Source organism: Triplophysa dalaica, chromosome 16 (genome assembly GCF_015846415.1).
Source record: "Triplophysa dalaica isolate WHDGS20190420 chromosome 16, ASM1584641v1, whole genome shotgun sequence".
Classification (NCBI taxonomy): domain Eukaryota; kingdom Metazoa; phylum Chordata; class Actinopteri; order Cypriniformes; family Nemacheilidae; genus Triplophysa; species Triplophysa dalaica.
Window position 1 is genome coordinate 15,926,915 of NC_079557.1, and position 14,406 is coordinate 15,941,320.

The 14,406-nt window shown below is 36.9% G+C and overlaps 3 protein-coding genes across 3 annotated transcripts; 2 read left to right on the forward strand and 1 right to left on the reverse strand.

Annotated features, from left to right (window-relative positions):
* Window positions 1-1,808: 1,808 nt before the first annotated feature.
* nkx2.5 (NK2 homeobox 5) lies at window positions 1,809-3,830 on the forward strand. The gene is made up of 2 exons (XM_056769933.1): window positions 1,809-2,287; window positions 2,583-3,830. Exons 1-2 carry the CDS (start codon window positions 1,822-1,824, stop codon window positions 3,182-3,184), a joined length of 1,068 nt encoding a protein of 355 aa, XP_056625911.1. The 5' UTR covers window positions 1,809-1,821; the 3' UTR covers window positions 3,185-3,830.
* Window positions 3,831-4,786: 956 nt separating this feature from the next.
* On the reverse strand, window positions 4,787-7,738 carry bnip1a (BCL2 interacting protein 1a). The gene is made up of 6 exons (XM_056769025.1): window positions 7,631-7,738; window positions 7,245-7,337; window positions 7,081-7,172; window positions 6,794-6,898; window positions 6,583-6,701; window positions 4,787-6,193 (listed from the first exon to the last, which is right to left on the reverse strand). The coding sequence occupies exons 1-6, from the start codon at window positions 7,712-7,714 to the stop codon at window positions 5,997-5,999; spliced, it is 690 nt and encodes a 229-aa protein (XP_056625003.1). The 5' UTR covers window positions 7,715-7,738; the 3' UTR covers window positions 4,787-5,996.
* A 2,295-nt stretch (window positions 7,739-10,033) lies between these two features.
* On the forward strand, window positions 10,034-14,393 carry chrm1a (cholinergic receptor, muscarinic 1a). The gene is made up of 2 exons (XM_056769018.1): window positions 10,034-11,193; window positions 11,580-14,393. The coding sequence occupies exons 1-2, from the start codon at window positions 10,465-10,467 to the stop codon at window positions 12,273-12,275; spliced, it is 1,425 nt and encodes a 474-aa protein (XP_056624996.1). The 5' UTR covers window positions 10,034-10,464; the 3' UTR covers window positions 12,276-14,393.
* Window positions 14,394-14,406: the final 13 nt, after the last annotated feature.

Here is a 14,406-nt window from a genome sequence, read left to right on the forward strand (position 1 = left end):
CGGCCATGTAGCCTGTCATAATATTTATTTCAGAAGTGCATCAAACAAGACGAATTATTCCACACCGCTTCGACCCATCCCTGTTTCTAAAAAACTTAGTAAACTCTCCGAAACATTTGAAAGTTTTAGCTCCATCCGTCATGAGGGATTGTGTCCCTAACTGCAGTTGCGCTCGGGGAGGAGATGGTTGATAAATCATCTTGATATAAAGCAGTTTCCATAAGCTCTGCAGCCCGTTTACTTTATTTCACCAATTATTGCAGCGATGGACAGGGGAGTGTTGATTCGCTCATACAGAAAAGTGCTTACGTTCATTTATCAGAAACGCCTATCCTGAGACTCAGACATACAGATTTTCTTCAAAACTATAAACATGAAGCTCTAGAGCAGACACGCACCATTTACTTTGCAGCATTAACTGTTACAGATAAAACAAACGATAATTCTGTCTGTCTCCTCTGCACAAGCACGACCGATGACTAATATCAGCTCTCCTTTCCATCCAACGGAACGGCACCGTCCTTTCGCTTGTTGCCAAAAAGAAAAAAACACAGAATTACACTATAAATTAATGTCGTCGTGTTACAGTGTAATCACATAAGTATAGAGCAATAGTAAGGAAGTCACCAACAGGTTAAGACTGTTATTGATGACTTTTTCACTGAAAGATCATTTTAAACATACATTTTGTGCCATCACAATGTTTGTTTTTAGTAGTGGTAGAAAAAAAACAAGGTGATGATAAAGCTTTAATATCCATTTTGTCAATTCTCACTTTAACTCTAACAATGCAAACTTGTGAAAATGGGCTACAGAAATATTTAAAACTTAACACATTGTTACATTCACCCGTAAAATAATTTTCAAGTAACGAGCTATAACAAGTAAAAGGTGCCCTACGTATCACAAATGTACAGAAGCAATTTCCGGTATGTGTCTATATTTTAGATGAATTACCACTTGTCCCTCTTCTGCTGCGGCTGTTCGGCGTGGGTGGGTTTCTGGTTTGTTGTCATCTGTTATCACGTCTTGATAACAAACCCAGTGGCACCAGAATCTTTCAGTGGTAGACAGTTGGGTTTGTCATTGGAGGTTTCAGGTTCCAGCAGTGGCACTGTCTAATGCCCTGGAGAAAACTCTTCCTCGGCCTGTAGTTTCCCTTTGGATTAAGCAATTAAGCGAAAAGCAAACAAACCTTGTGCAATTTTGTGCTCAGTGTCGGAAGGGCATTTTAGAACCTATTATTAATTAAAGTGATTCAGATATAACTGACATACTTGAAAATGCAAGAACATTTGCTACATATTAGCACGAACAATTACGCACAATAAACACAATAGGCGTAAAAATGTGACTTCGTTTGGATTTGGACTATAGGCCGAATATATTGCATTCGAAGAATTTAAGACACACTCTGATTTTTTCTATGATTATTTTATTAAACACTTCTATAATTAGAGGATGTTTTAACGCACGGACGAATAATTACGCACAACACAAACGTAGGCCTAAAAATGTGACTTTGTTTGGATTTGGACTATAGGCCTCATATAAGAACTTTAAACACAATCTGAATTTTTTCTATAATTATTTTATTAAAAGTTTATATAATTGTATGATGTTTTTAACGCATGTACTTGTATGGATTGGCTATCTAACAATAAATTATAATATAATGCGTCGCTAAAATGTATCTGGCCAATGAAACGCTGAGAAACGGCTTACTCCGTGTTGACCCCTCCCTTCCGCCTCCCTTCAGCATGCCGTCACTGCGACCTACCTTAGACCTCAAAAGTGTGTTATGAGGGGTCGTCAAGAAAGATGAAAGTGCGTATATACCTCCACAACAGATTATCCCTATTCATTAAGCGGCTAGACATCCTGATAAATGCCAACTGGATTGCTCGTGGGGGACAAGCTGAAGAGGACTCTCGTTGTTCCATGGCAATGTTTTCCAGCCAGATGACTTCCACTCCTTTCTCAGTGCGGGACATACTAAACCTGGAGCAGAATCAGGAGGACATGGTGTCTTTGGACATGTCTCAGCGGCTGGACAGTAGCCTTATTCCTACATCATCCTGCATGCTGTCAACTTTTAAACAAGAGCAGTTCATGGAAATGCCATCCGGTGCCTCTCTTTTTAGCGAAGACCTTCAGGAGGACAAAGCCAACAAAAACGTCTCTCTGAACTTCAACACCGCTGCCTTTTATGGGAAGAATTACTTAGAACTGGACTATGTTAAAGACGGCAAGACGGATGACACATTTGAGGAAAAAGAGAAAAAAGGTAAATGTCTTATTTACGAGATTTTTTGAATAATTTGAAATAGCCTATACCACCCGAGTTATACAGAAGGAAATTATTCAAATAAAACCGTATTTAAATGTATAAAATAATAAGTGTTGTTACAAATTACAGGTCAGTAAGTGTCTTGGTATTTTATGTTTTGTCGTTTTAATTTGGTCTTGTAACTAAACTCTAAAGGCCTACAAACAACGTAACGCCTTTCATGCGTTCTCAGTTGGTTTACATTTGTCATGTCTCATCCATCAGGTCTAATAAATGTGATTTTTTTGCTCAGACATCAGCTGCTCTCAGGAAGAGGCGAGCGAGGATCTTAAACTGGAGGATTCCGATCGTCCCAAACAGAGGAAACGAAGGAAGCCTCGCGTCCTCTTCTCTCAAGCGCAGGTGTACGAGCTCGAGCGACGCTTCAAGCAGCAGAAATATCTCTCTGCTCCTGAGAGAGATCATCTGGCCAATGTGCTCAAACTCACCTCCACACAGGTGAAAATCTGGTTTCAGAACAGACGCTATAAGTGTAAAAGACAGCGCCAGGATCAGACCCTGGAGATGGTGGGCATCGCCCCTCCAAGACGTATCTCCGTGCCTGTTTTGGTTCGAGACGGGAAGCCCTGCTTGGGAGACACGTCCACTTACAACACATCTTACAATGTGGGAATCAATCATTTTACCTATAACACGTACCCGGCGTTTAGTAATTTCCCGAGCCCAGGCAACACGAACTACTCATGCAATTACCCATCGAGTATGCCGACCATCCCGTCCTCACAGTCAAACAGTAATTACGTGAACTTTGGAGTTGGGGATCTAAATAACGTCCAGGCATCATTTCAGTCCAGCAGCGGGGTATCATCATTACATGGCATCCGGGCTTGGTGAAATGGACGATACAAGACGAACTGCATGAGTTTTTTCAGTATTATTGTGATTATTAATGATAGTTTACGGAAAAGCAGATCCAGCTGGGATGATTTTTGTTTGTTTGTTTGTTTGCTTAAGCTTGCTTTTAAAATGGTAGATGGTCAGTTACACGTTTATACGTTCATTTTCACACTTTTATATCTCTCATTAAACGCTGTCTAAATAACTTGATTGCACTTGAGTTAAATTATGAAAAATTTAAATCAACCGCAGAACATGGAGCCTATTTATGATTTTTCACTCGATGTATTATCATAAGTCCCTTTCAACCTTCAAATAGGGGGAAATTACAAAGTTTGTAACTTTCTTTCTTTCTTTCTTCGTTTTAATTGAAGATCATAGTTATTTTTGTGTGTAACACATACAGACTGAAACTTTATCATACTATAACAAAAAATAGCACGATACAAAAAGTATGAAAATACTCGATATAAAATGCTTTTATTTTCATTGTGTAAATTACCAGATCGCATAAATAATACGTAAAGATGTTTTATTATTCATTGGTCTGTGCCGTTTTGATTTGTATTTTTGTAATAATAAAAACTTTGCAAGAATGTATCCATTTATCATTTCGTTTGTAGGCTATATAGCAAAGTATCCGTAACATTTAAACATAAAACAATACAATACAACTTATATTACTATATTATATAATACATGCATTTTATTATTGTATTGTTCTCATCATTATTATTACCATTATTATTGTTATTAGTATAGTATGCTAGTAGTAGTAGCAAATAATTAGGCTAAATATAAATAATTCGTATTTACGAGTAGGCTATTTGTAAAATTCGTAAAAATTCGTAGAAATAATAGCTTTTTCCCCAACAGCCAAATAAATACATCGATTTATGTTAGAGAAGCACATAACGTTCCACACGCACATGCTACAAACAAAATCATCGTCGCTTTTTAAAGTTGAATATGAGTTTATTTAATACTTCACTAACGTTTAAAAAGCTATAAAATATATTTGTATATTTAATATTTTTTATATTGAAAATAACGCATAGAGAAACATTTGGGACTTGAAATAAAACTGAATCAATGCCAAATGATAAAGGATTTTTTGTAACTCATTATGGTTGGATTGATTTGATGGGTCTTCAAAATAAAACTCTTTGACCTCTGGTGTGGTTTGGGTGAGAAGTTTGTCGTCATTGCAATGACTGATGGTCCAGTTACGTGCGCCACAAGCTGAAGATACACCGATGTTGAAACTAAAGCAATGATAACTGTAGTCGGACTAAACAATATTTTTTTCGTGAAATGTAGATATCCACACATATAAACCTATGAACGATTTTCGTATGTTTATTAAGATGCTGTATCAGCCCTGATTGACAACACAAAAGTGCCGTGCTTAGTGTGGGGAATGGCACAATTTGCTTGACATAGAGAGGTAAGAGTGCAAGGTTGTGCATGTAAAGACTTGTATGAAGGAGGGAAGGAGATCCAGATTTGCTGCCACTTCAAATGAGTAATAGATTGTCCTTCTGCATCTCTCTGGCCTCTTCACACAAAGCAGTAAACACAATTTCACTCTCCATCACAACAAAGTCTGAGCTGTATCTGCATGCATGCAATACCACAGAGGTTACTTACCATATAACTATAATTTCAAGTCAAATATGGGGCCACTGAGAGGTAGAGAGAAAGGTCACACAGTTATAATAGTGGCCCACTCTTCAGAGGCGTTGAAAAGAACAAGTCAGATAACATAGACACACATCTCTAAAAATAACAGACCTTGTCCTCCAGCCACAATAGCAGGAGAATGACAGAGAGAGAAAGGTAGAGAGAGAGCGAGAAAGAGACCAGGGATAGAATAATCAGCTTTTCCGGGTCTTATCGGAGGAAAGACAGGGTTGCATGCCTCTTTATCAGTAGAACTCTGATTATGGCCATAGCTTTTCTGAGCTTTTCCCCCCTGTGATACACCAGTTCTCTCCTGCCCAGCATAACAGCCGCTGCTTCATCGCTGCCCAGGATGTGAGTTTAACTCACCTAATTTGCCTGTCATACCGTAGGTGTTCATGTGACAGCATCCAGTTAGAGGGATTTACATGGAAAACTGGAGGGCTGGCTACTACATAAAGGGTTAAATTCTTAGACATAAATTAACCCTTCTCTGAAGAGAACAAATATATTGCAGAACAAATATATTACCGGCTATTTTTCTTTTTATTTTAATTGAAAAAAAAAGATTAATTTTTTTTATTAGACAAAATTTGCAATCGTGTAATTGATTCCACCAAAATTCATAACATTATGACTATTTGACATCTAAAAAAAACTAGTTTACCAGTAATGTTTTTTGTAACCAAACACTGGTAATTTGGTCTCTAAACCTACTTAAAACAGTTAAAACATGCTGTTACCAACAATTTCATTATATTTAACACGTTTAGCTGCTTTTATAGTGCCTTTTCTTTAATGGAACAGCTTAGATTAAGTCTTATTTATAATCATTTGATATATACAATAATGTTCATAAATAAAATATGTCAAGAGAATGAAATGCAACCATAATGAAGTTACAGATTTACCACTAGATTTTCTTTTTTGTGGTAAGCTCATATCATCTCAGTCTGTGCTGACACATGCAGTTTTAGAAATAAGCTTTAAAGGAATAGTTCACTTGGAAATATGACACAAGATGAGAATTTTGAAGAATGTTGAGGGTAAGGTCATTATTGGGTGAACTTTCCCTTCAAGGTGTATTCCACTTGCAAACAATGCAGATATTTAGCAGTCATCACACTCAAAAGAAAGGGAACAGTCTTTTCTTCAGAATGTATAGCACTGTAGCCAAGAAGAGAGCCAGAGCCAGGAAAATTAGCAGCTTATCTGTAAGTTCCCGCCGATTGTACTTAATGATGAGTTTTCGGCCCAGCTGTATGGTTCCTGACATAGCCTTAAACTCTTCGTGGGTTTCCAGCACTGTTCTTGATGAAGTTGCTACAGGAAAACAAAACAAGTGTTAACATTCAGACAACTGCACATACACCACAGTTTCTTTAATTCAAAATATAATTAAACTGTATATTGTTGCTGTATATTGTATACTGTAACTGTATATTGTAAACTTTATATTGGTCATAGTACATACCGACTATCATATTTTCATAGTACATGCCCATTGTAAAGTATTTTCCTAATATTGTATTCTGTATTTATCACACTGTATATCATGCACTTGCTAATTGCACTGCTGGTTAGACCTAAACTACATTTCGTTACACTGTACTTGTATATGTGTAATGACAATAAAGTTGAATCTAATCTAATCTAAAAAAAAAAATGTTATTCTCAGTCCCACTGCATCCAGTCTTTAGATCTGAACTCACCTAGTGTGTTCATGGCCTCCTCACTCTGTTGAACCTGCTGTGACATCATCCGACTGATGTTCATCAAACTCTCTGTGATGTCACTGGAGGTCTGAGCCAGACTCTCTTTTGTCATTTTTCTAATTATGTGGACAGAGATTTTAGCCCATTAGAATAACCAACTTAAAATACAGTATTTCAAATAGTCTGCTGTAAGATTATTAATACTAACCTATGCCTTACAGACATGTTCTTTGAATTTAACAAATCTTCTTTCTCCAACTGATCAATGGACAGTTTAGAGGCAAGATTTGCCTTTCTCCAAGCTGTCTGATTACTGCAAAAGGAACATTGCTCATTTGAGACGCAATGCATACTCTTCCATGCTATTTAAATAGTGAAAAGCATTTAATTTATAAATGAATCACACCATAAAATGTTGTATTAATGAACTCAGGTTAAGCAATGAAATAATAAACAAAAGAACACAGTTTAGATTGTGTAATTTAGCAGATTTACCTAAGCATTTGCTTCCGATGTCCTTCAACTTTATTGAGAAGGTCCAGCTTGTCAGATTCTTTGTCTTGTTCTTTTCCCATCTGTTCCAAATCCTGTTTTTAAAAGTGTCACACAACAGAATTCAGAATGTAATAATATCACTATTCAATAAATCTGTTTCTTACCTGAATCCGTTGTCGAAGGTTGTTGAATGTCTCTTTCACTTTAAAATGTAAATCTGTCTGTTTGCTTTGTGGTCCTGTACATTCACTGACATCCTGCAAAATTAAACACATAAATATATGTATCAGTATAATACTGGATACAGTATATACCGGCGACAGAAAAAAGTTTGCATTATTTAAAACTAGTGCATTACAGCTGAAAACATAACTGTAATTTATTTATTATCGTTGTGTGAGCAAAGATGCTCCTTGCACGGTTAATTCATTTATGTCACCAGCCTAAACTCTTATTTTGTAAAGTGACTTTCTAAAATAAACAATAACATGACAACAGGTATATTATTTTAGCTTGAAAAATCTGAACAGCTTGGCGTTTTTATTCATACCTGAATTAAAGCTTTTATTTCAAAATCATATTTGATGATTTCTTGTTCACATATTCGTACGAGGACATCTGCAGAAGCGTCCATCGCTGCATTCTGCGAACGCTGATAACTTCCGATCACAAAGCTAGTGGGATTTCAAAATAAAGGTCCACAACACATATTATAATGAACAAGTGTAACCATTTCTCAACACGATTAATGAGTGCTATTTATTTATTAAGCTATACTACCAACGATTGCTAATTATTTATATGTATTCAACACCTTGCCACTATAAAATAATATATAAATAACATCATATAATAAAAAATAATATATAAAGATGGTTAATAAAAATAATACATCATGCCGCGTGAATGGCTGGAAAATAAATAGTGTATCTACACGCTTAGAGAAGAACGTAAAATTTCACAAAAAGTAACAAAATGGTTTAGACAAAAAGTGTGTACATGTCTTGTTGTTTTGCGCCATCTACTGTTGATCAGGCTCAAACTTTTTCAAAGCTATAAATTATTAAACCTGCACCTGGCATAGTGGTTTCTTGAGTTTAATTTCTCTGGCCCGATGGGTGTTAACAGATTGAAGTATAAGGGGCACATGTCCAAGTTTTATTTTAAAACGCATTTCACTTTTTAAACGTTTGCTTGTTATATGACATAAATGTACGAGAACAATGCCTATAAAGGTATAGTGTAAAACGTCTTGTGTTTGAATTAAGAGATGTAGCCTACTTTTTTTGAACGTGAGGAGTGGCAGCAGTTGTTCAGGTTCAGAGGAGTGTGTATTGAATATATCCTGCGCTACAGGTGAGGCGCGCAGTTTAGAGCGCAAGTGTGCAGGAGATACTTGGAGAGCAACAGTACAGTATGAAATGATTAAACATCTCTGCGCGGTAGGTAAGCGCTTTATTTAACAATGCATCACAGAATTACCAAAAAAATGCATTACATTTAATAACTGGAAAGAAATAGCGTGTGTAAATGAAGTTATTCATGGAGATCTGTTTCTCCAGGTGATTATTCTAACCAATTTAAATACGGTTTGACGTTTTAAAATAGTTGATTTACGGCTTATTGTCGTCCTTTTGTAGAGGTAACCTACTAAAAATAGAAATATTAATTTATTTTGAATCTCTGTCAATACTCTTTTAATATTGCCTTGACTCGTTGAAGGACACATAGATCATTTTAACTTATTGTCAAGGTGACGAAGTGTACGGTATAATAGCCTAAAAATTCTACTGCTAACCTATATATTCAGCACAGATAAATTAATCTGCAAAAACAGTCAGTCTCGTTTATTGGGACAATTGCATTTACATTTAGTCATTTAGCAGACGCTTTTATCCAAATCGATTTACGAATGAGGTAAACAATGGAAGCAATCTGAACAACATAAGGACAACAAAAAGGCTAAGCTATAGAACTGGCCTCATGTAGCCCACCAGTGTACAAAGCTAAGCTTTTCTTATCGTTTTAATAGAAAGAGTAGAACAGAGATAAGAGAAAAGCATGTTCACCTTTTGAACTATTTTTGGACTAAACTCGAAATGGATTTGAAAAGTTCAAAATGTGTGAGATTGATCCTTTAGTGATTCTCTCCAGTAAATTAATGCTTGTAATTTCTTTGCTAAGGTCTCTAGTCTTTTGTTCTTTATCCACATTTGATTTTGGAATCAATTTGTGATGTTCTGGAAGTTGTCAAGTTCTGGCAAATAGTAATTGTATTTGATATTAAACAGTGATTGATGGTAGACAACACTTCTTGACTACATGTTTTGTGGATTTCTAAGTACTTTATGGCAGAGGGTGGAGTAAGGTTTCCACTTTCGTAATGATTTTCCATAATGAGGAGCCTGTCTGAAGGGATTAGCTACAGCATCAGTAAAAGGATCTGCATCCGTGGGAAGTGCTGTTTGTTTAGTACTTAAAGTAAGACTTGTTTGTATTCATGATGAGAATTCACGAGCTCCAGGACAAATATGAGGGTTAATATGATTTCTAACTTCACCTCTCAAAACACAGACTCTATTATTGGTGCTTACATTTTTTGTGTTGTGTAAAGCACATTTTTAGGTTATATAGCAAAGAATTTACACAGTTATAGCAGATGTTTTTATCCACAGCACAGTGTTTGCTATACTTACATGTGTACAATGTCAAGCCTTCAGTTGCTATAGCCAAGCAAAATAAATACACATGAAAAGTTGATTTCTGGATTATGATATTTACTTTTGAGATGGCTAGCATGCAATTCGGTTCATTAATAAAACAAGTTAACATAAATAGATACTCCCTTATGTTTTTAGCGAACAAAGACAGCACAATTCAGAGTTTACTTTTCTTACCCATGGTAATGACAAATGTTTATTTTGTGTTGCACACACAATAAAACCTTTTAAATGATCAAGATGTATAAACTTTATGCCGTGCAATTGTTTTTTTTAACCACAAAATGTACTTCCACCGAAAGCAACATATACAGAAAAAATGAAAAACACGTCATTGAACACATTCAATCATAAAGTAAACGCTGATAAGTCAGATAAGGGCTTTGAATAAGTAGAACATTATTGACATTAAATTTCACCTTGTCCTTTTCATGTAGGTTCTCTTTCCACACATTCTTTAAAACGTGTATTTATGATTTAAACATAATTCGGACACTTGATACTACACTCCTTTCCTCCAATGTCAGTATTCTGAATGAATGTCTTTGTCTATACAGAAATGGAGCAAACATCAGGATTCTTCAGAAAGACGTCAATGCAAGATATGGGTTTGGATTTTCCTGGACGAATATAATCTCATTGTTTTCCCCTCCACCTTCATTCAATGATGAACATAACAACATTCACTCTGAATCTCTCCAGTCTGACTAATGGGACATATGTTCCTGATACTGGTCCGGTCACATGGAGAATGGCCATGATTACATTTGTAACAGTCCCACTGTCTCTCATCACCATCATGGGCAACATCTTGGTCATGATCTCTTTCCGGGTCAACCCACTCCTGAGGACAGTAAGTAACTACTTCCTCTTAAGCTTGGCTGTGGCCGATGTCATTTTGGGCGCCGTTTCCATGAACCTCTACACTACCTACATCCTCATTGGCCGATGGACTTTAGGAAACCTGGCTTGTGACATCTGGTTGGCGGTGGACTACGTGGCAAGCAACGCGTCCGTTATGAACCTGCTGGCCATCAGCGTTGACCGATACCTCTCTGTTATGAGACCTCTGACGTACCGGGCTACTAGAACGCCCAGAAGAGCCGCAGTGCTGATCGCCCTGGCATGGGGCGTTTCATTTGTTCTTTGGGCACCAGCCATTTTGTTCTGGCAGTATATCGTGGGTGAAAGGACTGTTCCGGAGGATGAGTGCTCAGTGCAGTTCTTATCTCAGCCCGTGATCACTTTTGGAACAGCCATCGCTGCCTTTTACCTGCCAGTGAGCGTCATGGTAGCGTTGTACTGGCGGGTGTACCTTGAGACAGAGAAACGCTCCCAACAGCTGGCCGGGTTGATAGCATCACAGGGGAGAGACGCTGGAAACACATCTCAGGTGGGCCCATATGAAATGGTTACGCCAGCTCAATTTTCATATCTGTTTGGATTTTTGTTTATATTGAAACGGCATGTTGGGTAAAAAAATCTTGTTATTGGATTCAAAATTGTATACACCAATTTGTATACACTATACACTTCTTTTTAACCCATTGCTGGGTATTGGGACAAAATCAAACTGGGTCACTATTGACTACCATAGTAGGAAAATAACTACTTTGTTAGTCTATAGTGACCCATTGAGTTTTATTGCAGGACTATCAGTTTGTCCGACCAATGAGATATAAAAGGAATGTTGAAAGCAAAACTTTGGCCAACAATTTATCCAGTCTTACAAAAAAGCTATATTTACATCAGATTCTTTTTATGGTTTATTTCTTCCAGAGATCTTGTACTGATTCAAGCAGCATTGTAGATGTCAGACAGCAGACAGACCAGAGCCAGAACAGCAAGAAAACAAGAACCATCTGTCCCACCGTCACCCACCGAACCGCAGCATGGTGGAAGAAAAGAGAGAAGGTCAAGATGGCCAACTCAGAAACAACACACAACCATCCACAGATACATATTTCTCAAATACCAGATGAAGATGACGACAAATACGTTCCACTCGTTCGAATTGATGAGACTTCAGTCCTTACTGTACAAGATACAGACTGTCAATCAGAGAGCCAGCATTCACTTAATTTACCTATCAGGTCTGTAACCACAAGTAATGGTACGTCCACACAACCCTGTTCTTCTCCACTAAACACAGGTCCACGCTGTGGGAAAACTCGAACCTCGTCTCTGATCAGGGAGAAGAAAGCGGCCCGGACCCTCAGTGCCATCCTTTTGGCTTTCATTGTAACATGGACACCTTATAACATCATGGTTCTGGTTTCGACATTTTGTGATGACTGTGTTCCCGAGGGTCTGTGGCAGCTGGGTTACTGGCTGTGTTATGTGAACAGCACAGTCAACCCTGTCTGCTACGCACTCTGCAACAGACACTTTCGGGTCACGTTCAAGGCCCTGCTGCTTTGTAGGTGGAAGGAGCAGAGGAAGGGAATCAGATGGACCCCAAAAGGAAACGGCTGATTTATACAAACAGCTGGTTTTTCCAAAGCATTCAATTGGGCAGTTCAGCGATGATTGACATGTCGTGACTTCAGGAGAATCACTCATTTTATTCAAGTGCATGTGGAATCTCCTAGAGATGCATCAAGTGTATCCTATGTTCAGCTTGTCTAAGCATTATGAAATCAGAGTTTTCACAGGGAAGGTAGCAGTCATCGGGTTTCTAGAGATTTCTCGGCACAGCTGAGAAATACAAATTAATTATTTGTATTTTACTGTGATGCAAATGTCAATAATAAGTTCTCAAATGTATGAGTCTTGTATAGTGACAGCAGTGACAGCATTATGACATTGCATTTCATTAATTGTTGTGTAATAACTCTTAACAGTTTTGGGTCACATTTGATAGTTGTGGTGCAGAAGAGAATATGTAGCATGTTTAAAAATTGTAATGGCAGCATACACAAAGACAGCAAAAAAGACATTTTGTTTTTAGTGACAATGCTAAAAATATGTGGGTACATTAAGTTATGACATATCTCTTGTTTTAAGCATAGTCACTTTAGATTTTTTCAGAAAACATAACTTAAATTCTTAGGTTATTTTGCTTCTCAGCTAAATGTGTCTTGATTTTAAAATCTTTAGATATTAGTACTGAAAATAAGACATTTTTGCACTATGGAGCATAAATTATAATTGTCATATAACTGATCATCTTTTTCATTATCTTAAAACTTCAAATTTGATTGTGGACTCTAGAATCTCTCTATACATAAACACTATGATTTGAAAAGCCATGGAAAAAGTTAAAAGACCATTTTCTGAAATTTAAATGTACTTTATAAAAAAATTCTGGTCCTTGATTCTGATTGGTTGAGTAGAGTTCATACCGTTATAATATAATATATAATACCCCAATTTATAACTGCTGACCGCATTACATGTCCTAAATAAATATCACTTTATTTTATGAAACCTTCCTACGCATATGGATTAACCGGTTTATAAAAGCAATATGCCCGTGAAGCAGTAGGTTACAAGTGCATTTTATAACAGCTAGGGGGGTTTTAGGCACTCAGCTTTCATTGTGCCACAATACTGCTTCTTGCAGTGTGATAAAGATGATCGTTCTAATTCTATGAACTACTAACAACATTTTTACCAAATTTCAAATAAAACGATTGTTTAATTGCATTTATTTGCATAAAATAAAAACTTAACAAACCGGTCAAAATAACAGAAGAGATGCTCTTTAAAACAAGTTTATATTTGAAGAGTTTGGTACCACAATTTTTGAAGAATTTGAAAAACTGAGTTATCTCATTTTGGAATCAAACTCTTCATTTAAGCTATACAACATTAATATGTGTATATGTCTTTAATAAAAGTTCACAGATTATTGCTTTTCATGTGATGACCTTGATTTGAATATGTTTTCATGTGTCTGACATTCACATTGGTGTTGGATAACTTTGGTCCTGAGGTTTAATCTTATTGAAATTTAACAAACACTGGACTACAAGGGCCACAATACATCTGAAAATGTTGACTTGAAATGATAAGTTGGAGGGGTCTCTTAAAGGGGTCAAATGACATGGCTAAAACGAATATAATCGTTTGTTTTATATGTAATGCAATGTGTATACACGATTTAAGGTTTAAAAACGCTGTAAATTCCACATACTGTGCATGTTTGTTGCTCCTCTTTGCCCTGCCTCTATGAAACGCAGATTTTTTAGAAGGCTCATCGCTCTGAAAAGCGAGGTGTGCTATCATTGGCCAGTTAACCAGTGCGTAGTGATTGGTCGAATACTGCAAGCGTGTGATGGAAATGTAAGGCCTCTTACCATATTTGGTACATCAGGTTCCAAAGCAATTGTACTGACAGGTATGCCCACCTTACTTGCGTATACATTTGGGCAGCCTTTTTCAAATCATACCACCAACTGATGTAGATTTGTTGGGGTGCGGTTTCAAGAGGCATTTCAGGCAGGTCTGGGCGAGCATTCGCTTTTAGATAGAATCCACCTTTTTTTCCACACTTAAATTTTTGCTATTTTATGTGTCTAATACATGCCTGGGCAACTGATAACACACCAATGACACAGAAAAACATGTATTCGCGCCAAATGGCCCCTATAATTTTTTCTGC

What these genes read in the sequence shown, in the direction of transcription:
- nkx2.5 (XM_056769933.1), top strand. Translation starts at nt 1,822, where the DNA reads ATGAAAGTGCGTATATACCTCCACAACAGATTATCCCTATTCATTAAG. An exon ending in TGAGGAAAAAGAGAAAAAAG is followed by an intron (nt 2,288 to 2,582) that starts GTAAATGTCTTA and finishes TTTTTTGCTCAG; the next exon opens with ACATCAGCTGCTCTCAGGAA.
- bnip1a (XM_056769025.1), bottom strand. Translation starts at nt 7,714, where the DNA reads ATGGACGCTTCTGCAGATGTCCTCGTACGAATATGTGAACAAGAAATC. An exon ending in ACCTTCGACAACGGATTCAG is followed by an intron (nt 7,173 to 7,244) that starts GTAAGAAACAGA and finishes TTTTAAAAACAG; the next exon opens with GATTTGGAACAGATGGGAAA. An exon ending in AACATGTCTGTAAGGCATAG is followed by an intron (nt 6,702 to 6,793) that starts GTTAGTATTAAT and finishes CCACATAATTAG; the next exon opens with AAAAATGACAAAAGAGAGTC.
- chrm1a (XM_056769018.1), top strand. Translation starts at nt 10,465, where the DNA reads ATGATGAACATAACAACATTCACTCTGAATCTCTCCAGTCTGACTAAT. An exon ending in ACGCTGGAAACACATCTCAG is followed by an intron (nt 11,194 to 11,579) that starts GTGGGCCCATAT and finishes TATTTCTTCCAG; the next exon opens with AGATCTTGTACTGATTCAAG.